The following is a 25894-nucleotide window of genomic DNA, read 5'->3' as shown; positions in this document are numbered from 1 at the left end:
GTTTTTTCTCCTGGTGCTTAGTGAAACAATATTTTAAATACCCATGTTGCAATGAATTAGGCTTCATTTTACAAAAATTCCTTTTAAAATTTCAGATCTGTTTTCTCTTTAATATTCATAATGTAAATCAGGAGTTAATTGACACAACTAGTTTGTAGGAACAATAGCTTCTTGGATTTCTGAAGAGAAAATTGCCTTAACATTAAAGATACCTGTGTATCCATGACCAAAAACCCAGCACTTCAAACCCCAGTCTATGCATGAAAACAGGTATTTTCAGCAGATGCTTGTTTGAAATTCTGATCTGTGGGTAGACAGACGCATTACATATAAAAACATACATATACAGGTAGCAGTTGCAGTCATAGTCATAGCAAACACCACAAATGAGGATGACTTAACAAACAGCAAATCAACCCCATCAAGTGAAAGAATCATCCAACTTTTAATGACAAGCTGCTTATGTGCCCATGTCAATGTGACCAGTTATCTGCTCATGAAGTTAGAACTGACCATCTGCCATTTTTAATGCTTTCAGGTCAGTGCAGCTATTCCCATTCTTCTGGCCAAAGCAAGCGTGACTTCTGGGGGGGAGACACACTGTTTCCAGTTTCCTTAGGCTCTTCAACGCCTTCCAGGACTGGCAATGCTCCCTTGGAATGGATCCCACCACCTCCTTCCAAAGGGATGAGAGAGCACAGAGGGGACCTACAGCAGGAACACAGCTTGGTGAATCGGTCAAGGACCCGGCTGAGAGTGACTGGAAATGGCAGAATAGTAAGACACTTCTGTAGTGCAGTGATGGTCTCTGGTCCTGAATTTTTAAAGCTGAAAATACTGTTATCTTAAATAGGGAGCAGTTACTTAAAACTTGACCATTGATTTTCCTGCTTAAACTATATTGGTGTAGCTAGGTGGTTTACTAACATTCTGCTATTGTAGTCTGCTATTGTAATGGAATCTGTTTATAAACACACCTGTACTGTGCGATTTTTAACGTCTGTTTTCAGAGGTGATCAAGTTTCCATTCTGAAAGAGAAGGCACTAAAACCAAGATATGTTCTTCATGATTTGTAACGTAGATCTTGTAGTAAATTTTGCATAAAGTCTTTTTGTTTGTTTAATGCATGAATATGTCCATTTCATTCTGCTTTTCTACCTTTTTCAGGTTCATCCTTCATCTATACTTAGAAATGGAACCGATGTGGTTTTCAAAGTAAGAGTATTATGAGTATTGCTCAGACATTTCTGTGATTTCTTTTTGATTCTGTTCTTTCCAGGCTTTATCACTCTTAATAATTCATTATGACCAGTACTTTATTTTTCTATGTATCTTTCATTTTCTTTGATGTTACTTTCTCTTGATTTTGCAACGATTTGTATTATAAATGTGGGGAGTTTTTTGAGTTTATTTAACATATGCTTGTATGTGCTCACCCTCTCTTTGCCCTTTCCTGTTCTCCTTGTGTTTGTGATACTGTAAAACAAAGTATCACGGGATGGTATCACTCAAAATAGAGGATGACACCTCATCAGCTAAAGCAAACAAGAAAGCTCAAGTGTCAGTAATTAACCAAGCACAACCACAGACAAACATCGTCTCCTCTAGGAAGATAGAAATCCCACAAGCTGATAAGGCAGAACTGGCATCTGAACCACACTCAAGACATCAGGTATGAAATCTTTTGTTTCATAGGCATTTTCACCATCTGTTTTCAGTCATGCTGTTTTCCAAAATGATTTAACACCTCTGAGATCTGCAGCCCAACCCTTCCCACTCCAAAGCTGAGTTTAACCAATACACAGATAAATTAACAGCTCAGCTCTTGGAAGAGTTTTCATGGCATAAAGTTTTAATATAAGACCTATTTAATCAGTTTTATGTAGCTTGTTTTTTTTGTGTAATTATTTTCCTCCCAATGTTCAAGTGGCATTTCTCTTTCCAGGACTTTTACTCTTTTCCAAAGGCCTGTACACCAGATTTAAAGGGGCTCTTGCATTATGAAGAAAGCACTCAAAAGTTATTTCAATGTGATGGGATAATATGGAAATCCTGGAATTCCCAAGGCAAGGTAAAAATATGACCATGAGTATGCATCTAAATCAGAGCATCGAGTCTACAATGAGTGAGACTGTCAAGCAAAGGACCTTCCTATAACAGCTATTGACTTGTACAGGGAATAAAAGAGTTGTCCAGAGTCAGGTTTGCTGTCCCCAGAAGAAAAAAGGATTCACAGAGACATGATTGGGGCTTGATTGCTGGGGCTGTCTTTCCTGGACGAACCCCTCGAGCACTGATGTCTTGGTGCTTGTGGGGATGTGCACGAGACAGACAGTGAATGAAGTCTGTGAGAGAATGAGTGTGAGATAGTAGAATTAGTTCACTTAGGAATTCTGTAAACATACGTCCCCCCATATAAGATGTCATGCTGAATTTTGTTGCACTGCGTTCTCTACACAGACTGCAGGAGACAGAAAATGATGTCCAAATTAATGTGGTCTCTTAAGAGGATTTTTGGAACCGAAACCTTGTGTCACCTTTAAAACTACTCAGTATAAATTGTGGGCTCCTCTGGCGGCATTTATTTCTTTACATCTTTTAAACAGTGCTGTAGCTTTATTGATACACACCAAAGTTCAGTTTAGTTCTGGAGAGGCCATAAGCAGCACCTCCAGCCTTCAGTCTGATTATTAGCACACAGATCTAGATCACTGTGAGCATGAATCTGCTTTGTCTTTTCCTCTTTTATTTTAGGAGGTGAGCATGAAGAAATGTCCCTCCGGATGGAGTCATCACGAGGGCAGCTGCTACTTCTTGGTGGTAAATCACAAGGTCACCTGGAACACTGCTGCTCGGGCATGCAGAGAACAGTAAGAGACTTCTCCAAGAGAATGTGTTTGCTGTGCACTGCTCTTGCCCTGAGCTGAATGTTGCTGCAAGGCCAAGTTTATCTGGATAAGCCCCACTTCAGTTGTGCTGCACAGATCCCTAAAAAATAGAACAAGCTCTGGGATTCAGACTCAGTGGAGGATATAAATATTATTAGTCTCATAATGTTTCAAGTGGTGATACTACTTTATTCACAATGTGAACTCCCAAAACTGTCCATATGCAGTGGGGATGCTTTCCTAATGGAATAGTTAGTTTGAGAGAAGAGAAATAGAGCAGACTCAGCCTTTCATCCTCTCTGACCCACCACTTCCTTGGCTCTACCTTCAGTTGACATAGCAACAGCACAATGTTGCCAGGTCCTGTGTACCCCACCATATTCTTCTGAAGGTGCAGCTCTTCAGATTCTGTAACTACCTGAAAACTTTAACCTTCAATTTAACAGCAAATTTCTGACTTTTAAGGATAATAATAATAATAATAATAATAATAATAATAATAATAATAATAATAATAACAACAACAACAACAACAACAACAACAACAACAACAACAACAACAACAACAACAACATTATTATTAATAATATTAATAGTTGTCTCAAAGTAGGGACAAATAGAAAATCCACCAGTCTTGCTCTTTGGAGGCTTGCTTTGTGATTTTGGTTTTAAGAGTGATAGCTTAGGACTGGAAGAAGTGCTGGCCATGGTAACATGGAGCTTATCCTGGTATCATGAATGTTCTGTACCTTGTGTTGAAATGTGATCACCAGGTTTAAGACCAATCCCAATCTGAACAATATGAGGGGTTCTAATAGACCTCTCCAATATTCCATGAAATGAAAATTAAAACAGGGAGGAGTTGGAGATGAAAGAAACAGAATATATTCCAAAAATGGTTGAAGGACATGCAGGAAACATGAAACATGGCTAAGCATGCATAACAAACCTTGATTTGTTCCACTCAGTTTTGCCAAATTATGTTGTCTTGGTAACACACAAAAGGAAAGTCTTGGTTCTAATACCTCCCACCTTATGGAAGTTATTATTTACTGAAATGTAAATGTTACCTGCTCTTGTGAGCTCACCACAAATGTCACATTGTTAATTGGTTTACTTGAAATTTCAGCTCCTGAAATGGTTTTCTATCACCTGCTTTTATTTTGTTCCTTATCCGAACAGAGACATAGATTGTGAATATTCTAATATATTTTTTTTTCTGAAGTCTTCAACATTCAATTGATCCCTTGGGCATGTATGTCAGGCTGCTGGGAGGTGTTCCCCATTTCCTTAAAGAGTGTGCTTCTGGTGACCCATATTATTTGTAGCTGGTAACGTCTTGCTGAAGGCTATAGTGTGCAACGTAGATGTTAAATGAATAACAGTAAATAAATGATAGTGTTGAACACCTACAAGGCATATCACTGAATCCACAAGCAAATGAATCCTAGAGCAGCAATGATTCAATTAATGTCAGACTACCACAGACTAAGGAAGCTTTACACTGGTAGATGGAGTACTCCTGGCCTCCACCTGGAACTGATTTACAGAAGTATAACTCCAGGCACACACTTAAAAGTGGTACAAGAAGATAACTTCATTTTGTGCTTTTGCCCAGTTCTGCTTCCCAGCAATCACCACCACTACCCATGGTGGTATTTCTTTTATTACTACTTTTACTGTTAACATTTAAATAACCGACATTTCCAACAAGCAAATAAAATCAACATGGAAGTCAATCCTCAGTTTTTTAACAAATCAAACAAACATTAGACATTAAATGAAAATATTAGAATTGTCTCCCAGTAAATCAGCCAATTTCACTGAAAAATAAGAATCATTTTTTTTACTACAAAAATGGCTTTATTTTAAACTTCTATTCCATTTTCCTGGTATACTTCTTCTATTACAGAGAACAGGAAAAAAGCACAAACATTGTTAAAAGTTGTTTTAGTAGCAGCCTCCAACTAACCAACCTCTTAACCTCTTAGAGAAAACACTGTTATTCTGAGGTGATGGACTCAAGACCAAGCTATACAAAAAGAAGTGGACAGGCTGAAGAGAGTTCAGAGAAGGGTCACAAAGATGATCAAAGGACTAGGAAGCCTGCCATGTGAGGAAAGGCTGAGAGAACCGGGTTTGTTCAGCCTTGAGAAAAGAAGGTTTAGGGGAGACCTTATCACCATGTTCCAGTATTTAAAGGGTGGCTAAAAATAAGATGGAGACTCCCTTTTTACAAGGAGTCATATGGAAAAGACGAGGGGTAATGGGTACAAGTTACTCCTGGGGAGATTTGTACTGGACACAAGAGGAAAACTTTTCACAATGAGAACAATCAGACACTGGAATAATCTACCCAAGGAAGTGGTGGATTCCCCAACGTTAGACACTTTTAAGATTTGTCTGGACAGGGTGCTGGGCCGTCTTGTATAGACTGTGCTTTTTGCCAAGAACAGTTGTTCCCTTCAAACCTGATATTCTGTGATTCTATTCCATCAAAGCAATTCTATCAATTTATTGCTGAAACAGTTGTTGTCTGAACATAACTATATGTACATGGGCTTATGCAAACCTATTTGAGCTTTGCCCACACTGCAACCATTTGTTGCAGGTGGCATACCAATCTTGTATTCAGTTTCCATGTGCAGTGATAGAAGCAGACACAAAAATGTGCTTGTCTTGACACAAGTTGCTGTATGCTGTGGGTGGAAAAAATCTCAGCTAATCGATGTGAAAATCCTGCACCATTTCTAACCCTTCTCTAATACAATGGAGACAAAGGTGGTTTAAGAACTCATTTCTCTAGTTTTGTTTTGTATGCATGAAGAGGCACTTGGCAACAGGAAGAGAAGCATCTGGGGGATATTATGGTTGAGTGATCCCACAGCAGCCTGATTTAGCAGCAATTTTTGTGATTTATGTTATGGTTCTTGTTCATCCCATAGGAACACGCCCTCCCCAAGGATCTGTGCAGCAGGGCTCGCTCACGTGTGAGATAGTTCCACTGCTGCCATTGAAGGGACCCTTCACTGGCTAGACAGAACCCACAGTTGTGTCTTTTGCTTCATTAGACAGATTACACCTTCATCTTCTTGAACATTTAGAGTTCAAATATAGTCAGATTTCAGATCCTTTACTGCCAGCTTTGTAGGGCAGGGACTGTTACTTTGTTTGGTGTTTGTATATTAGCAGCATCTGGCCTCAGTCCTTGGGAATTACATGTACAACCACATCTAAAATAGTAGGTTAGATCCTTCATAGTGGCTCAGTGTTGCCTACTGCAAAGCAGGATGGACCCTGGTGCCCTCCTCTCCTAATGCTGTGCTAGTTCTGTAAGTGACTGGTTTAGCTTACATTATTGCTAATGACGCTGGCACAGGGATTCGGGTTCCTAAAGTAATTTTAAAGGCCCAGGGTATCTTGTCTTACCCAACAGCAGGGCTGCTGTAAGCTCTGCATCATGTCTGCCAGCCTCACCTGAATGTTTTGAATGCCACAAGGTGTCGTAAGCAGCACTAGACACCTATTTCAAGGCACCAGGATTACTAGGTGATCAAACAAAAGCCTGGGATAAGCTAGGCCTCTCAGTCACTCCCCCACCTTCACCATCAGTATAAGGCAGATTTACTACAGCAGTTCATTCAAATTAAATTTCTTCCTGTGCTGCAGGGACCTTCATAGCTAGTCAAGTGTGTTTTTGCTAAAATTAAATTTAACAGAATGGTATAAAGATCCTTTAAATGTATCGGATAATTTAATGTAAAATTAGTTAAGTCCTTGTGCTAAGTGTTTTGCATATAGTACTTGAAAGGTCAGTGGCTACCCAAAACACTTCCTTGCTTTGGACAACTGCTCTAAGATGACAGATGCTCTTGATTTAATAGCAAAAATTCTAAAGCACACAGGAATAATTTCAAATGGACTTATTTAGCACAGAAATCAGTGAAGTGTGTGGGTTTTTGTGTTGTTTTTTGTTTTTGTTTTAAATAAAACATTATGACCCCTTCTCTAGAGTCATTTAAATTAGGAAGTGTTAGTTTTACATAGCTCCATAAATAACATTATCTTGTCATTTCCTCTGTCTGGCACTCTGCCTAGAGGTACAGTTACTAATAGTATCATAAGTGATATGTTCCTTCAGGATGGTTCTCATTTCCCTACAATACAGCAAAACTCCTGACTAGGTGTAACAATTCAAATGGTTGTTCTCTCTTCAGTCGTGTGTTTCTTAGGTTGTATTTAGAAAGCACTCCTATGGAGAAAAGATTAGATAACGTTATAATTACTGCAGTGCTTTCCTTTCGCAGTGCTGAAGTCTCTCCCTGGTACTTGGATTGAAGTAGAAATCTGAAACTGTTATTGCTCTGACCACCCCTGTATGTCATAAATGATATAGCAGTTACTGATACACATTGATGCTTTTTGTTTTCACATTTTTCTAAAACAATTGAAACAACAGGAGTAAGCTATGCTTACTTAAAGTAAAGCTCCAGGGCTTTGATTGTCCTTAGGTAGAAGCCAGATAAAATGCCCTATTTTTGTTGCTGCTCAGCTAGTAGTGATACCAGAGACTGCTGCCCAAATCTTTTCTTGGTTCCAAGCTTGATCAGTGGCCAACCACAGTCACTGTGAGGGGGAATGGCATCCTGCTGCTATGTCAGTTACACTGGGAGGACACCCTGAATTAACCAAGCCTGCTTGCCTGGACTTGTTGTCTGAGGAAGAAGACAGAGTACAAAACTTTCCAGGAGCTTTTGTCAGTGTAACAGCTTTATTCTTGGTTCACTGGAGATTCGGTGCCTATTAGATGGGCCTGGAAGCATGGAAGCATGTCAGCTGTGGGACATACAGGCACCAACACCATGCATGAAACTTGACTGTGATGAGAAGCACAGTGAAAGCCTCTCTGAGCTTCACTGGGTGAAATTTTGGGAGCCCGTACCACAAGAGGCTGCACAGTCCTGACCCCTGCCAGACAGGTGGTAGCTGCTTTGTGCTGGGACAGTCTGCCATTTGTAACATCATTAGCAATGTTTCTGAGGCCATCCTACCACACCTCTACTTGAGGAGAGTGTACACAGATGTCAATGAGATCTTTTACAGTTTGTTCTCTGGTGGCCCCTGAACTTTGAGGACCCTTGATGGGACCTACGTTACTGTGCAGTGTTTGGTCTGGGGCAGACATGATTACACTGGCTGTGAGGGCTAACACTCCGCTGTCCTGCAGGCCTTGGCAGACTCACCATGGAAAGCAAAGCAAAGGGTGAATCCCCTGCTGCTTTGGTTGATTGCAGGGATAACGGAGGATGCCTTTGCAGCAGGAGCATCCCATCAGTGTTACAACGAATGTTGTAACATTCCATACTATGCCCCTGAGTGCCCAGATTAAGGAATGGTCCAAGTTTTGTGCAGTAGGGACTGTGCAGAATACTGTGGGTTACTAGGTTACTACTTTGAACTCCTCCCGATGTAAAATTTGCCTGCTTTCCTGTCTTGTGTGGTGTTACATGGCATCCACAAGATCAGTGCTGTTAGAAGAGATACAAAGCAGCAAACAAGAAGGGAGCTACAGGCGTGGGTCTTTAACTGGGCAGCAGGATTAGTGGTGGGTTTGCACCCCAAGACCTCTTTGTGGTCTCCATAGTGGATTCAAGTCTTCCATGTCACTCTTGAGGTCTGGTTGTCAGCCCAGCTCTTAAGGAAAACAGTTTTTACCTCCTGTGCAGCAATACTGATCTTCTGTCGCCATTATCTGGCAACAGTCGTGAAATTAGCAAATTCCTCATAATGTCACTGACTTATTCTGCTGCTAGAAGAGATTTTGGCTCTCTTAAGACATGTTCTGGTGTGCAGTATTGTTTACTTGGGCCCTATCAAGCATCAGCCATGATGTCCTGGGAGGCTGAAGGGGTTCGTATCACTATTAGACTGAGTGGCAGTCGAAAATATAAGACAACAGAAATGACAGAGGCTCAGCATCAGAGGGAAGGCAACAGTAGGTGTGACAGGTAAAAAGGTGACATGATATCAAGGCAGGCAAAAAGATGGATAAATAAGGAAGTGGAGCCACTGATAGCTGACAGTTCCTGGCAATGTGAAGGATGCCATTTGTCTCTTAATGCTTCAGAATTTAGCTTGATATCTAACTGGCTAAAGAGCAGCTTGCTGGTGCTTGCACATTTGGTACTGATTGGAAGACTTCACAATGACAAGGCTATTCAGTGTCTAGAGTTTGCAAGTCCTCCTTTGGGACTGGCATACTTTGAGTACAAACGCAGAGCAGAGTTTGTGGATTGGCTTTGTTCTGAAACAGTCTGGTTAATACACACCACAACTGGTCTCTGATCTGAGCTAAATGCATAGTCATTTCAGACAACCCAACTTACCTCTCAGAACCACGCTACCACTCTAAGCCAGACCCCTAAATTACACACACTTAGTTCTGTTTTGAAACATCACAGAGATCTTAACTATGTTATCCAAAGCCTTAGTTTTGTCAGAACATGATTTTAAAAAGATATAGTCAGTTTTACTACCAAATAGGTGAAGCTGTATCTTTCAGTCGCTTGGATTTTGCGTGGGCAGATTAGTATTTTAAAGAAAAATATGTATCAATGATTGTGTCGGTGGTTTAAAACACAGTTTGTGAGTATGAGGTATGCATTTCCTGTATATATTTCTTTCAGTTGCTCAGCTGATTTAATTTTTCTGTTAGAAAAATCAGACTAGGACTTTGGTTCCTCTCCAAGTAATTCAGAATTTTAAGGCTCTATCTTTATGTAATTATTATTTCATGCCAGTAAAGAGTGGATTTCCTGCGAAGCATTATTTATATGCTTTATACTAGAATCAGTACGGCTTGTTGATAAGTCAATGGGAGCTGTCTGTCACTCTGTGTAATGCTGATTACTCTGTCCTCTCTCCTTGAGCTTAGATACCTAGGGAGTCTAGCAAGCGTGGCTAATGAACAACACATGCAGTGGCTGTGGGACTTCAGTGGGAGGAAGCCCTTTTGGATAGGCAAGTATCTGTACTATACCCTCTGAAGGTTACAACTCCCGTGCACTTTGGGAAGCAGAAACTGCTGCAGCAGTTCCAGTCCAGTTTTCCAATGTTGCATTGTCCTTGACTTTCTACTGCCTTTATTATTTTGGAGCAAGGCATAAACTCAAAGCCATAATTTATCTGGCTAATTTTATAAGTCTTTATCAAAAAGAAGAGTTTATCATGTTGCTTACTGCTGGATTGTTTTTGCCTCAAAAACTTTCCCATTTTAATACTAGCTGGTAAAATTAGTTCTGGTGGAGCTTCTACTCCTTTGTTTATCTCACCTCTCTTTTTTGACTGTTACTTTATTTATCTCTAATTTATCTTTGTTTTTTTTTTTTTTCCTAAAAACCCCTCTAAATAATTGTTTATGTTACTGCTAATTTAATAGTGTCATCTTGTATCAGAAATATTGTGAATTATTTAGATAATCATCTAAATAAGATTTCATCACATCATCTTAGATTTAGCTCTCTGTTTCTTATTATGCACTTTCATTTAAGGAGAAATGGAAAGAATTCAGATGGGCCTTCTCTGTACCTCCTGATCCCTTTCTGTGAATGACTGCCTTAGCTCATGGACTAGTGCTATTGCTTTCTTCTAAATCTTCTTGTTTCTGCTATACTGTCTACATTTTAGGTTATTTTTTCCAGTTGTGAACTGATATTTTCAGCTCTTAGTAATTTTCTGAGATGGATTTTAATAGCTATACTAAATTAACTTAAAAAAAATAGTTATTTTGGGATCATGTTTAATGGTATCATGATTCTGTTAACCTGAAGAAATAAACTCCCCTCATAAGAATGAAAACTACAAGACCATTGTGTCAATTTTCTGATCTTGATCTCTTCTAGCCAAGAAGACAGGTTATGTCTGAAAATAAACCACCCATGTTGGTCTTAGTAACTCAGAGGCTAAGTGGAAGGATGTGGTTTAGGTTGTATTAATTAACATGAACTAATTTTACAACTGTTAATTTCAACAATGCAAACAAGGTCTACAAAGTTCTGCAGGATTTTATTTTCAGTAGGAATCTGAAGGCATCTGAGGCTGCCCAGACTTGAACACAACATTCTGCTTGGCTTCTTAAATATCAGAGAAACATGGAGGTGACAGACATGCAATAGATGGAAAGAGAGAAAACATTTTAGATAGGCAATAATGCGGGAAACTGTATTTTCCCTTATTCAGATGGCAGTAATTGTGATTCAGATGGCCTTATGAAATATTAAGTTGTATTCTACTTGTATTCCAGATGCTTTTTTTTCTCCCAGCACAATATTGTATGCATTTTTTAACAAAGGAATAGAACAACTTGTTTCTGTTGGCATCAGGATCCAGAGACAATAAACATCACTGATACTGTTTTATAAATTTCAAACAGGCTTGAATGACCAAGTCAATCCTGGACATTTGGAGTGGAATGGAGGAGAACCTGTAACCTACATAAACTGGAGAAGAGGCTCCTACCACTTTCCAAAGAGAGGAAGAAATTGTGTATTGGTGCAGAAGCGAGGAAAATGGCAAGCAACTGACTGCAGGAAGGTCAAACGGAGCCGCTATATATGTTCAAGAAAGCTGTAAAGAATGGAGGGTACCTGTAAAAGCACATGGACATTCATGTTGTTTCAATTTTATTTAGCTGCAAGTTTGTGAGGGTGTGCAGTTAGAAAACTCCTAATTATCAGCAAGGTTTACTTTGTATGCTGCCAGAGGTGCAGATGCATTGGGCTCTAACCAAGGAATTGAGGTCAGTTGCAAAGATTATGTCCAGGTTAAAGTTCTGAACTCTTCCCAAAGACTTTGATCTGTCACTTACTCATATGTGATTTTACACCAAAGACCTAGGCCTGAAGAATTTCATCACATTCCTGTGGAATATTTTTTTTTTTTTTTTAAAAAAAGGAAGTAGCACATCAGTTGATTTGCTTCATTCTTAAGGAGGGATTGTGAATTGGCTCTTGCTTTAGTTCGTTTGCAATAAAAACTGCAGTTTTACCCCGCAGTCACAAAGAGAGGAAGACTGTTTGGGGTGGGAATGAGGGCAAACTTTGCAGGCTAAACCCAGGTTCTCTTGGGTGATGAGAGGAAGGACATTATCTCAGGACACTGGGGCTTCCTTGGTGGGTGCCGTAGTATAATGTCTTATGAAAATACCAACAGTGGGATTTAGTGACAGAGTACCAACTGGAGCAAAGGCTTGTATTTCTTTTTCTACCTCCCAAGGCCAGCTTCAGATCCCAATGGATCTGCTCACACAGAGCTACATATTGTTTCACATTCCTAACAAAAAGTGTTCAATGTTTTTCGGAGTTGCAGGACAGTGCTGTAATTTTTAGTGTAATTAAATAATGGGACCTCTGTAAATCTAATGCTGTATCAAAGGATATTTTACACAAAAAAAAAATCAATACTGAAGCTTAATCCTAGAATAATATCTTGGGATATTCAGTGATACATAAACATCAATAGGATTTATATGTGTGTATAAACCAATGTAATCATGAGACATGTTTTGTACTAAAGCAGCTATGGCTTTCGAAAAGTATTAATCTAAGTCCTTATTGGGGATTTGAGGTTTTTAAAAATCATAATTAAAAATCCAGATTTAGTTCTGAGAAAGGCTTAAAAATCAGCATTTAATAGGAAAAAACAGCTGCCCATAACTTAATTTTAACTTATTTTAAATATATGCAGTTGCAGTGTTACCATTTCATAACACAATAGTAAGTTTATATTTGACCTGTCAAAGGTCTTGCTTTAGGACCTTACTGCCAGCCTTAAAATTAAAAATAAGGAACAAGTCATAGGTTTCCTAAAATAAATTAAAACTCCTCTCAAACCCTCCCTCCGTCCATGGTGAGTGTGTGACAGTTGGTGTGGCACTGAACAGGGTGAATTTAACCTGTACCTTATGAACTCTCATCCATCCCATCTGCCTGCCTGCTGCCAGCAGTTGATCCTCCCCTTGCCCATCAGCTTCTCTATTCAGCCAGCCTCTGGATCAATTGTTTCTGTACACCATTTGCACTGGAGGTGCAAAACCTCCTTCTGGGGCTCCTCACAGCAGTTTCTCAGTCTTGCGAGGGACAGATGCAGCAGAATCACCTCTCCTCTCTGGGCTGAGGGCGCTGTTTCAGGGGTTATTTACCCCTTCTCCTTGCCTTTGGTGTGCATGGGTTACTCATTCTTCCTCCCTGCCTGTGACATGTTAAATGAATATCCATAGGAATGGGAGTATCTGGACAGTCATTGTATATAGAAGAGAACCCTTCTGAAAGGACTATTGCAGATAACCATGACTGCATTGCAAAATTAGAGGAAAAATATTGTGGACAGAACCATCTCACCCTTATTGTTGGTATCAACAGATACAGACAAAAATATTTCCAGGATTTCTTTGGTTTTGTCATGGTAATCTTTATGCCAAGCTTCTAGACACTTTTGCTAGACACTAACACTTTTGCTTAAGGAGTTTTCTAGACCAACACAGGTAGGCCAACTGTTTCAAGAATTCCCCAAGCCAAGAACACCTGAGTGCCCACCGAGATTTGTTTTTACTTCTGACAGTTTTCACTGAAAAAAAAAATTAGGATCTAAAAAGCACTTTTTGGATCTCTTGCTGTTGTGTTCTGGAATTCCAGGGAAAACTGACTAAGAGAACTTGGCTAGACACAAACATAAACTTTCAGTTCTTTAGGGCCTCCTTTTTATAAAAACTGCTGAGTTTATTAGTGCTGTATTGATAAAGTCTGTTGAGATTATTTCAATACCTCTCATAATTACTTAATAAATGCATGACATCAACAGAGAGGGAATTTTGATCAAGGTGCTTGTTACTTGATCAGTAACTAATAAATGACTTATGCCTAGTCTGAGACAACAGTGATCTCAGAGGTTTGCTTTAGTAAGAAGAGGGGAGAATTTCCCTTATCTGTATTTCATTTGAACTACTTTAAAGTGATTGAGGAGTATGAAGATTTCAGTACACAACAGATTGTTAGTTGAGCAGACGGTATGTGTTTACTGGTTTCATTAGATCTAATACATTACACTAATGAAGCTAAAATTCTTATATTGCAGTGCAAGGATATTTCTGCCCTAAAAGGCTGCTGAATTGTTTTTCAATACAATGAACTGATTTTTTCATAAATTTTAATTTTTCTGTCCTTAAAAATTAAGTATTTTTTCATAGATTTTTACAGCTTTTATTAGAATACTGGATTTCAAAGAATATGATGTATTCAAATCACAGAAAGCACAAATAAATTAGTTTTTTCTGTTGTCATAGGAAGTTGTTGTCTCTAAGAGGTTTAGTAAAGGAGGGGCCTAAAATCCTGAGAAGTTACTGGAAGTTTTTCCAGTCTTCAGTAATTTTGATCTAGACTTTGAGAAAACTAAGATGAACATCAACATTCTGAGGACCAGCATCAGCAGGGGAATTTCAAGAAGCTGAAAGTAAGAACGAGAAGCATGTAAATTCTGGTCTTCACCTACAGATGGCACATGTTGTGGATAAACAAAGGATTTGTTTCACCAGAACTATCCATGTAAGTTTTAAGAGCAACAGAACCAAGACTCAGCAGCTCAGTGAAAAGAACCCAGCGGTTAGCCTAGACTTCTGTTAAGGAATAGGTAATGGGAGGTCTTTGTGTGCCTGTGGCTTTTAACCACCTTCTCTCCCTGGCAAGTGTATTTTAAATCTGTTGACCAATATCAAACAAATTTGAGAGAGAAGTAGCTGACTCAAAGACAATGATTATGAAAAAAATGGAATGGCAACTGACCACAGGAGCACCTCTTCCAAACCAAATATTCTAAACCATTTGTGATGTTATCAGCTTCACTGAGATCTGGTTTTTAATCTGAGCAAAATCAGAAAAGTTTTCCAGATCTCTTTTGTACACAGTGAAACTTAGTGAATGCCTTCAAGTCTTTATTCACTCATTCTAAAATTATAAAAATAGATTTGAGAGAATTATATCTGTAATTCAGTGAATACTGTGGTTCTACATTATTTACATCACAAGACTGGTGCTATTGTAATTGTATTCAGAACACTATATATATTATGTTTAAGTTTGTAATGTGTGTTAATACAAAACTGAAACATATTTTGGTGAATATGTTATTTCTTCAGTTTCATAATCTCACAAAAACTTTTATTCTAGTGATAAAAAATATAGTGTTTGACATAATAGAAATGCACTTAGAGTTAAGCATAATATACCTACTATTTACTCCATGCATTTTCTGAACTCTGTTTCTTCTTCTGCATGAGCCTATTCCTGAATTAATACTATAAGGATATTTGTATCATGAGCAAACCATTTTTAAAAGAGAAAATGTTGTTTATTTTGAGGAGTAAATTTAACAGACATTATAGATCTGCAAGTGGATATACAAGAGGAAGAATAAATTCTAGAAAGACTATCAGTCCATAAAGTTGAATTTTATTAAGATTCTTGATTTAAAGGAGAATGTGAAAAAAAGTCATTGTCCCTCATTAACCTCAGTCATCTTAATGGAGGAGATGCAGATGACAGTTCTCTCTTACTGCCCTTTAAGAAGCAATGCTGCTTGTAATATGGAGAACTCTGCTACTCTAATTCCATTGCTGAACTACTGTTCCCTACATCAGTACACAAGCAGTATAAGGTTATAAGACAAAAACATAATAGGATTTGTTTGTTTATTTTTATGCCCTTGAGATAATGTCTTGTTTTCAGTCAGATGTAGTCCTAATGAATAGGAATCTGGTATCTGAAATACTGCATACAGGGACAGTAAGCAAAAGAATATGATTTTATGCATACAGCTGAAATTTTCAGATAAATCTAAATATATTTTTACTTTAATAAAAGAAATCTTATCTGCATCTTCTTCCTTGGATTATGTTACAAACATTTTCTTGGTGTTGTCAAACTCTCCAGTGAATAACCACTGCTCTCTCAAATTACTCACAGTACTCTAAGATGTGTCTTCTTGAAGACTGAAATGTCTCTCTGACCAGACTCTTTCTTCCCTGGTTCACTGTCCCACAGCTTAATGGCCTGAGACAATCAAGCACATACCCAACACAGCTCCCCAGGCTGGGTTTGGAACTGGTTACACTCTCAATTAGACAGTACGTATGTGCCAGTACCACTCAGGAGGTGCTTCAGGAGGTGGACACCTGTCCAAAATCTCCCAGCCTAAGAATTAATAGTTGGAAGAAAACCATCCATTGCATCACGTGTACGTACCCACAGCCATGAGAACATGGCCAATACACATGAAAGGACACTTATCCTAGCCCTGCTTGACACACACAAACATTTTCATGTGTGAGCATCTACTGTTTGGCAGCTGTTTGAAACTTAAGGCTGTTCTCAGTTCTGTTGCTACAGCACAAAGAAACAGAGAAATGTGAACAGGAAGGTATAAATAAGTAAAAAACCAATGCAACAGAGGGCTTGAAACTGAATATCAAAGGGGGGAATTAACGATGTACCATACCTAAGGTTGAAGGTTCAAAACTGAACAGATTTACTGTCTGTTCTTTCATATCATACTTTGTAAAAAGCCTTTTGGTTTCATAATTATAACTTTCCCATGAGGCCTGTATGTGATCTGTTTCCCCGAAACTCAGTAAAACAAAGACCACAGATGGCTTTCTTTGATAAGTACAATAATTGGAGAATAAACTGCATAGTGCGAATTCATTAGTTCTGAGGTCTTCATATGGGTTCTGTAAAAGATGTATCTGGACACAAGTTTGTCTACATGAGATGTGTTTTGAAAATGATGGGATATTGAATTGGGCTGTAATATATAAAATCCATTTTAATCATTTAATCATCAATCATGCTATGATGAGACTATTTAGCTCAACAGAAGGCAAGTAATTCAAGCACTGCCTAAGAATTATTTTTAGGCATCAACTGGCAGTGTAACTAATTACTCAGTTTATGCCCATAATGACTGAATAAACTCCAGCTCTGAAATAAATGAATAATACCACTTTGCATTTGCATAGCACTTGTCATCTGTGGACCTGACAGTTTTAAAAGGACGGGCAAACATTCACAGTGACTATTTCTAGTGAAAACAGAATGTCCCAAATAAATTGCTACTATGAAGGCAAATCAAAGCCTGCTTGAAAGACACCGCTGCATTTAGCCACAAGATTTAACAACCAAAATACAGTGACAACATGTGCTATGCTTATATGAAAGGGTAATCAGGCAGGAAAACAAGTTTTTATAGAAGACACAGCACTGCTTTTTGTAGAAATCTGAGATTAGCTGTATTTGGAACATAATGATTATGTGCCCAGTCCAATCTCTGTTGTCAATTATTAGTGTATGCAGTTGATATCACCACAAATTGACTTACTATTTTTAACTTCAAAATGATTCTCTGAACTCGCTGTCTGAGCTGGGATGCCTTCCCATAACGCAGGCAGGATCCTGGCTGAACCAAGAGGCTGAGGATAGGCCTGCTACCTGTGCACAGTTACACAGGCAGCTGACTCCAAAACAGATTTAGATAGTATGTAAATATAGAACAAACTGTGCCCAGATGTACCAGGTCCCATTTCTTACTAACTTTATCTCTTGTAAAGCAGCCACAGCTTACTATCATGGAACAATATTAGACTGGCCTGGCAGAACTATAGTTGGCATACTGCTTTTGGCTCTCAGCAGATCTTGGGTAAAACCAACCAAGAAAACTCAGCAACTAAACTAGAACTGGCTTGACCTAGAGGAGAAGACAGCTCTGTCTTCTTTTCTATCCTTCTGTAAGTAATATTTTGCTTTTTTACACTGAAGTCCTCTAAGGCAGGCCTTTTTTCTTGCTGTATGTTATAGGATAGAATGGTACATACCATGAATGGATCCTGAACGTTTTGGGGTTTTTTTCAGTGCCATTGCACCATACTTGTAAGACTAGCAGCTTAATGTCCATACATATATGCCAAGGCTAAGGTTTTTATACATTCCTTGTTAATATTTGCAATGCAGCAATAACCCAGACCAGTTTAGTTTACATAGCAGTGTCTGGGCACCCCAATCATTCCAGTACTATGATTTACTTATTTTTTACCTGTGCATTGACAGAGACATCCTTAAATCATGTGCACCATATTTGCTGATTGCAACATGACTTATTCTTTGTTAAGAGCTGCAGAAAGAACCCTCTGTAAACAGCAGTAATAAAATTATTTTGCTCATATTCCTGCTACAAAAAGAACCCTCCAGCAGGAACTAAGATACTATTTGGTCACCATACCATGCCTCAGCCACATCATATAAGAAGGGCAGAATACACCTGCACACATACCCATATGTTTTATTCTTTCAGTGCAGACTGGAGTAAAATTTAACTGAGGCTTAAAAGCCTTTTTTGTTTCACCTTGAAGGCGGTGGGATTTTTTAAGCAGGACTTGAAGGGTGGTAATTTGGGCCTTTCAGGGACTTAGTTTTCAATTCTGTAAACATACATGTGAGTAATTTAATGCAATTTTGCCTACATTGATAAAGTTAAATACAGACATTACAGGATTAAGACCACAGCTGGAACTTCTAAACAGAAAGAGCTGGTACATCACTGGTCTATACAGAGAAAAGGCAATTCCTGACAAAGGAAGTAAAAAATAGCAGAAACAGATAAAAGCAAACAGAAAACCCACTTCTGTTGTGTTGCTATAATCTAGATGGAATCATCTTTACATTGTTTTAGTTAGCTTTATATTTTTAAATTCTGAAGCAAAAAGCTGCAGAAATATATGTTGTTTCAGTCAAATCTTGTGTTTGAAAGACATTGTCAAATGTGTCAGACCCTTCTGGGTCACTATAATACAGTATCATACACAGATCTGAGTATCAGCCCAATCTTGAACTCTCTGAGCAATAAAAATAAAAAAGGAAAAAAAGAAGAAAAACTCAAAATGTAATGTCCTTATCTTTGCTGAATAATTTTGAATGACTACTACCAACATGCACCATATAGAAGGAATTTTAGTTCCAACAGTCAGCTGCTTCAGTTCAACTTGTTAGCCAATATAGGATGTGAAGATTCAAACTGCACTTCTAGGCTACTTAATTATCTACCATCAAATTAAATTAATCTCTTTGACTCATTGTTGCTCCACCCTAATGCTGAACATGCTTGTGTAAATATGATGCAAGGACTTTTTGCATGCACACCTCATAGCCAATCTTGTTGCAGATGCCAGTATTTTCTGTAATTTTAGTCTTGGCAATTGTGGGGAAATTTGCCCTCTCTGGGCACACTTGAGACTTCAGAAAGGTACCAAACCAGGGGCAGAATTAAATTGCGCTTAGGTGAAGTTTGTGCTTGACAGCTGTGCTTCCCTTAACGAGATCATCCCACTGAGATCAAGATACAAATACACTCTAATGTTGGTGTGTGAGCCCCATTCTTGCTGGAGCTCTATACACTCCTGTCTCAGGACGGACCTCAAGAGTGGAACAAATTTTAACTCAAGTGAATTATGCGGTATGGAAAAACTCTCCACTAACTTTCTGCTAAAGTTGTCAGTGCTTTACAAGGATGTTGCTAGGCAATTAGTTTATTTCAATTATCAGGCAATAAACTAATTTCCTGGAAATGAAAGTCAAATAACCCCATATATATGGTATAGACCACCTAAGTTCTCAATAATAAGGAACAGATCAGCTGCAGACTTAAGTCTGTTGATAGACAGACTATTTCTGGTAGAAACAGGAGTGTGTAGAGATTAGAGTACCTAAAAGGTGAATTATATGAAGCAGAATTTCCTTTTAGTATTTTCAGATTAGGATCAATATCTGCAATATTTATGGAAAATATCTCTTCCTTCTCTTAAAACTCTCCTCTGTCTGATGTTCTATCAGATATTTTTCTTACGTGTTGCACAGCATGATAATTTTGCAAAAGCTGCCTCCAGTTTAGGGTCTAGAATCATATAATATGTCAGTTCTAACCTGTTTTGCTTAAATCCTCATTTTGTTTACCAACTTTATAGGATGACTGCAGTGTCTTTGGTGCCTGAACAGGATGTAGCAGTGTTAGTTAATCTTTCAGAATCTGGGGCACAGTTTCTTCACTCCGGGACCTTTTATTCTGGGCTAGTAGTATGTCTGCACTCCAGCAGCTGCAAACCTGCTGTGAAGGAGGTGAAGCAAGGGCTAGTGCTCTCTGCCAGATTCCTCTGGCTATGTAAGCACTAGTCTGCCAGTTTGCAGTGGTGTTGCTGCAGGCCTTCGATCATATCCCAAATCTGAAAGACCAAAATTAGACTCAACTTTTGAAAAAATGGGCTGATTTGATGTCTCCATATCCAGCTTCATGTTTTAGCAAACTTTAATCGGCTTGTCTTTTCCTGTCGTGATGAAATAGCACTCCCTGTTTTGACAGTCTCTAACTTTGTGGAATGGAAAAGTCAAAATAAACAATGAAGACCACACTGAACATGCTAATACACAACCCCAAACATTTCCTTAATTCCTAGGCCTAAACTAGACATCTTATCCAAACATTTCTTCCTGTTGACTCCTTCTGTCCCCCACACCATCCTGGGTTACTAGATTTTAGATAGGACCTTCTAATACACATAATCCAGATTGAAAGCAGAGTTTCATTAGCACAAACTCCCCTATCATAATTGTAATCTACAGTAAATGAATGCAATTAGCCACACCAGGGTCTCCCTTGAGCCCTCCCCTCCTCTGCACACAGACAGCAGCCATAAGCTGGCACCATGCTCTTGTATAAAGCTAGCACACCACATTCAGTGCAATAGCAGCAGGTCTACAGGGCTTCACCTTACAGGATGATGTCACTGCTTTTCCTTCAGCTGTTAGTGCTCTCATGTCTTGGAGCCACAGTGCTGCAGGGAGATTCACTGCAGAGGAAAAGCAGAAGGCCATTTCAGCACCTTTTCTATCTGGACAAAAATCTGCTTGAAAGTAAGAGTTTCCGTGAGCTGGTAGGGGAAAACCTGGTAGGTGTTGAGGAAACCCTGGGAGAACCAAGCTTTCTTGTAGCAATTCCACAGACAGCATCTGAAAGTGAGAAGCAAGAGGAGAAAAAAATGTCCAGATTTGTTCTTCCCAATGCAGAACCCCATGTGGACCAAGACCTGAAAACCTGGGCAGCACCCAGAGAAATCTCTCCTGTGGAAAACTTCTCTTCATCCCACTATTCCAGCAAGAGGGAGGCTGAATCTCCCTATAGAAAAGATGCCAAAAAATTTTGGGACCACTTCATATTAAAGAAGAATTCAGCATCTGAAGAGGTTGTCTTACCTATCAAAACTGATGAAATGCACCAAGAAAACTGCAGAACGCTGACTTTTTCCCAGGTAAGAGCAAGTGTCCAAGATCAAGAAATATGTCCCTTCCCCTGCCTCTTGTAATCAGAAACTAAAGACACATGGGCTATTTAATTTGCTAAGTTACAGGGCTGCTTCAGAACATGCACACATGATAAGCAGCTGAAAAACATCACTGAAAAAGGCTGAAAAAGCTTTAGTCTGATGAGGTAAACTGCTAAATTGCAGCACTGGGAAGCCACACATTCAATTTTCAGAGAGTTAGTTATTCTTTTAATGCAAAGATGTTCTGACCTAGCCTGAGCAAGCAAGGCAGCAGGGAGTAATTATCTATACAATGAATATACATCTAAACAGTTTGTATACATTAATTATTTATATAAACATGTGTGTGTGTGTGTGTGTGTATATATGCACACACTTATACATGTATGCATATATACAAAATGTCCCGGGACAGGTATTTACAGGAGAAGCTGGTTGTTTTCTTACACCTAAGCAAGGACTCCTTTCTGCTATATTAGTTGGAAGACTGATGCATACATCTAATTCTGTGCTAAGAATGATGAAGAACTGGTAAATTGTTCCCTGCATGGATGAAGTCAGTCTGTCATATTGTAACATCAAGACAAATAGTATAGATAAAAGTGCTGTACTCCTCATAAGGCAACATCTATTCTCAGTGTTTCTATAATCACAGTCTGTCAAAGACCATGTTTTTTCATATTCCTCACTAAATTTATTTCACTGGCAGACATATGTAAATATAGATGTGGCCTAGAAACTTGTACCATTTTACTTTTTGTGCCACGTAATATGGCAAGCTTTCTCCAGGGTGGCTGCATTTATGCCAACATAAAAGTGCAAACTTCAGTCTAGCTTTTTACGGCTTAGGAGTTGACGTATGTTCTCTTGATACAAGGAACTGTTATTCTTGCAAACAAAGAGATTACAGAATTTCCATTGCACTTTTAAGATTTTAATTTAAAAAAAATGCTAAAGAACATTATGCCTCTTCCACATGGGCACAAATCTTCAAGATTACATTTGAGTTTAGCTTGTGATTTGTATACAAGAACATCTGACCAAAGTTATGGTTTAAGTCCTGCTAAGCGGGTAAGACTTCTTAACCATGTCAGAAATGTAGAACTCAAAGAGCAATTAGAAGGTAAATATGACAAACCAACCTATTGGATTTTCCCCCCATCAGCTCACAAAGGCTCTGACTGAAGCAGATTTTGCCTTTGTTGTTCAATCTAAAAACTACCATCAGGAGCGCTAAAGTTTGCTTTTAAAAGCTCTTATGTTTTACTGCTTGCTTGACATAAAAAACAAACAAGTTTGAAGTTTATTCTGAGAGGAAATAATGTAGTACTTTGGCTTTTTTGGGGGCCTTCATGCTTTCTATCAAAGTCCATGTGCCTTTCATGCACCATAAATTTCAAAATGCTTTCTGTTTCAGGGTATTACTCATGAGAACTGTGAGAAGGTGATGGTACAGAATAATCTGTGTTTTGGAAAATGTAGTTCCTTTCATGTTCCTGGTCCAGATGATCGTTTTTATACCTTTTGTTCTCATTGCTTGCCCAGCAAGTTCTCCATGAAGCGCCTGGATCTCAACTGCACCAGTTCTGTCCCAGTGGTCAAAGAAGTCATGATTGTAGAAGAGTGTAAATGTGAGACTCAGAAGATTAAAGACCCTGTAATTGGATCTCTATTATCAGACTTGTATGCAAATGTACATGAGCAAAATTAACCTGTGCAAAGTACCTCTTAACTCCTTGATCATGACAATATGCCAATGAAAAAATCCAAAAAACTGAAGCTTTCATCACACTGGTACATAAAAATATTAAAGATGTAGCCTTTCTACTTGAATTGCTTCTCTGCTTCAACAATAACTTTACCTAAAATGTTAGAGATGTTTCCTTGCAGCTGTTAAAGTAACGGAGATGAGATTACTGGGTTTATGTGTAGAGTTGTTACTTTAACAAGGGAAACCTTGAAAAAAATTTTTCACCCTTCCTATCACTGTTTCTAGGATGCTAGTAAACAACAGATGAAGAACTAGCATGATTTATCTGTGCAAAACCCTAATGTATTGGCTGTTTTACGTTTCATTTGCTTGCAGGGACTGTCATGATAGCTCTATTAGCAACACAGATGAGGCTTTAGTGTCTTCATTGCAAAACCAGGTCTACTTTTACATCAAGATAGTGACTGGAGAGCGTAAAATATAGATGGACATAAGGTGGACAGAAAGCTGTGACTAGTTAAGGTAATTCTGATTGCTCCCAGCTGGAGTTCAGTTCACATTGAAAACTAATTATACCTCACAATTTACGTGCTAAGATAGTGGTTGCAAAGGATATTTTGCCATAGAAACCACTTATTCTCCTGCATGTGTCTGCTCTGCATGTTTTCTTAACTGAAAATGTTACATAGTAGGAGAAAAAAATTCCCACAGAAAACGTCATAAATGAATGGATTGCTATTATTTAAATTCACTGTGGAAAGGCAATGCACATTTTCCAGTCTGATGAATTTTAACGTCACTGACTCCAAGATTAAGCCATGTTCTTAACACCTAATCTAAAGCAGAAAAGGCATTTGTGTGACAGAAAATCTGCAGAAGGATTCTATCAGCATGGCAATACCTGTATAGTTTTAGAGGAACAGCCGAGAAAACTCTCTGCTAGGAAAGGTCTGAGTCTAGTGCTAGCCAACACAGCAGCGGTGGCTGTTAGCCGAACTGCTGGCTGCTCTGCTCTCTCCAGCTGCTTCTCCTTGGATTTGTCTTGCAGACCTGGCACTCCACAGTGATCAGCTTCCAGCAACCAGACTTCAGTCTCTTTCTAACCCAGATCCTTCAGTCCTCTGGGAATCTGCTCCACTGCTATTGCCAAACTCTCAGACCTGGGCCCCTAATGTTAAACTATCCAGCACTCCTTTTTGGGATATTGGAAATCAGCATTGATATAGCTGGTCAGTTCAAGAGTTGGGTAAATGATTCCTTGTATTTGAACTACACTGTGATCAGAAGTGTCTTAATATCCTGTCAAAAAAAACATATGTTCAGCATGGCTTTGGAGTGCAAGGTCAATGTTTAATATTTACTGAAAATTGCATCTGCATGATATTCTGATACTGTCTCTGAACTGCTACAATAGCTGTTTGCTTCTGCAGGTCACTTGCAGTGAGCAAACTGAAGATTAGTATATAGTTATCTTTCATTATATATAAACCTGTTTTTAAATAATAAAAATTGTATACTAAAACTGAACACAGCCTTCTCTCTATCCTTTTACACTAAGGACTGATGTGCAAACTGTGTATGGCTCTTTGTAATGGCATGACACGTCATTCCAAGAAAGAAGCTTTGAAGGTCTTATCATCCCTGTATTGAATGCAATACAGGAAATATTTCTTTTAATTTAATACTTATCCAAGCTTTATAATGCTGATCGATATTCTCAGAATGCTAGTGCAATGAACTAGCACCCAGATTCAGAAATTTACCTTTATGCGTTAGGCTGCATTGAGCATGAATGGACTTGGGTTATGACCAAAAAAGAGCTTTTATAACAGGCACAGTAGCACCAGCTAGCAACCATATCGATTCAGAGAACAAAGTAATTCCTTATGGCTCATGCTTTCTTCAGTAGAGATTCCTCCTCACTGGGCATGTCCAATTGCACAGTCAGCCCTAATGACTGGTGCTTTGTAAAGCATGCTGTGTGCAAGTGGGAACGCTGAGAAACAACTCCCTGCCTTACCGTAAGGTTCAAACCTCAGCACCTTATCAAACCTCTGTGAGTTATTGTGTGTGATTATTAGTGTTCATTTTTAATCAGTCCCAATGAAGAAATGCACACAAAGCATCCAAGTTCCCAACTTTCTTCTTTATTCACAACTTTTAAAATTTGAAATACCTTAATCTTCTGACACTTCTAACCACCAATGTCTTAAATCTGTGTGAATATGTAAGAATGTTGTCTGCATTTTCTTTTTTTTCTGTAGTGCAAGTGTCTTTTAGGTCTAATTCTTGCAGAGAACCACTTAAAGGTAGGACCTACATGCACTCCCAGCAAGATCACAGGTCAATTAAAAAGAACAAACTTCCACTCTTGTAATTTTGACATGACTGACTGCTAAACTGTGACTTTTGCACATAAGGATGGCAGAACTGAAGCTATATTATGAACTGTAAAGCATTCAGACTAATTTTTAAAGCTCCTTCTGTGTACTGAAGCATTATTGCAGTCAAAGCAAGCTATTCATGTAAGGAGTTTGCAGGACCAGATTCTTAATGTGAATTTGCACATCTTAAAAGTAATGACAGCTGTAGTAATTGCTAATTAGATTAGTGCTGTAGGTTTTTTGGATGAATGTTTAATTAACCCAGCAATGACTGGTTGCATGTAATTAGCACAGTATTCTGCAAAATCAAGAATTTGTTAATTGGATCAGATTTCTCAGCCTTTAAAAATTCTGTATTAGGAATAAATTGTGACCAGGGGCTAACAGGATTTTGCTTTCTCACCTCAGCACAACTATGATGGCCTCTACTGGTATAATAGTATGGGTTAGAAAGGTGAGGGGTTGATCCATATCCCTATATGGATGCTTCCAGTAATA

The 25894-nt window shown here is 38.6% G+C and overlaps 2 protein-coding genes across 4 annotated transcripts in view; both read left to right on the top strand.

Moving 5' to 3' along the window:
• The window catches only part of FREM1 (FRAS1 related extracellular matrix 1), a 74968-nt gene extending 59165 nt beyond the window's left edge, over window positions 1–15803 (top strand). For all 3 annotated transcript variants that reach the window (XM_033004219.1, XM_033004217.1, XM_033004218.1), the window contains 7 exons: window positions 539–777; window positions 1169–1216; window positions 1491–1673; window positions 1947–2072; window positions 2756–2871; window positions 9824–9909; window positions 11321–15803. In XM_033004219.1, the coding sequence (XP_032860110.1) occupies window positions 539–777; window positions 1169–1216; window positions 1491–1673; window positions 1947–2072; window positions 2756–2871; window positions 9824–9909; window positions 11321–11520 (998 nt within the window). In that variant the 3' untranslated portion in view covers window positions 11521–15803. The remainder of the gene's footprint in view (window positions 1–538; window positions 778–1168; window positions 1217–1490; window positions 1674–1946; window positions 2073–2755; window positions 2872–9823; window positions 9910–11320) is intronic.
• A 4955-nt stretch (window positions 15804–20758) lies between these two features.
• CER1 (cerberus 1, DAN family BMP antagonist) lies at window positions 20759–23012 on the top strand. The gene is made up of 2 exons (XM_009970719.2): window positions 20759–21286; window positions 22719–23012. The coding sequence occupies exons 1-2, from the start codon at window positions 20759–20761 to the stop codon at window positions 23010–23012; spliced, it is 822 nt and encodes a 273-aa protein (XP_009969021.2).
• The last annotated feature ends 2882 nt before the right edge of the window (window positions 23013–25894 follow it).

The sequence above is a fragment of the Tyto alba genome, unplaced genomic scaffold (assembly GCF_018691265.1).
Source record: "Tyto alba isolate M040663 unplaced genomic scaffold, T.alba_DEE_v4.0 Super-Scaffold_42, whole genome shotgun sequence".
NCBI lineage: Eukaryota > Metazoa > Chordata > Aves > Strigiformes > Tytonidae > Tyto > Tyto alba.
This window is presented reverse-complemented; position numbering and strand designations above follow the sequence as displayed.

Excerpts from the sequence above, each read along its gene's own strand:
- CER1 (XM_009970719.2), top strand. The coding sequence starts at position 20,759 with ATGTCACTGCTTTTCCTTCAGCTGTTAGTGCTCTCATGTCTTGGAGCC. Across the intron at positions 21,287-22,718 it reads GAACGCTGACTTTTTCCCAG|GGTATTACTCATGAGAACTG; the intron begins GTAAGAGCAAGT and ends TTTCTGTTTCAG.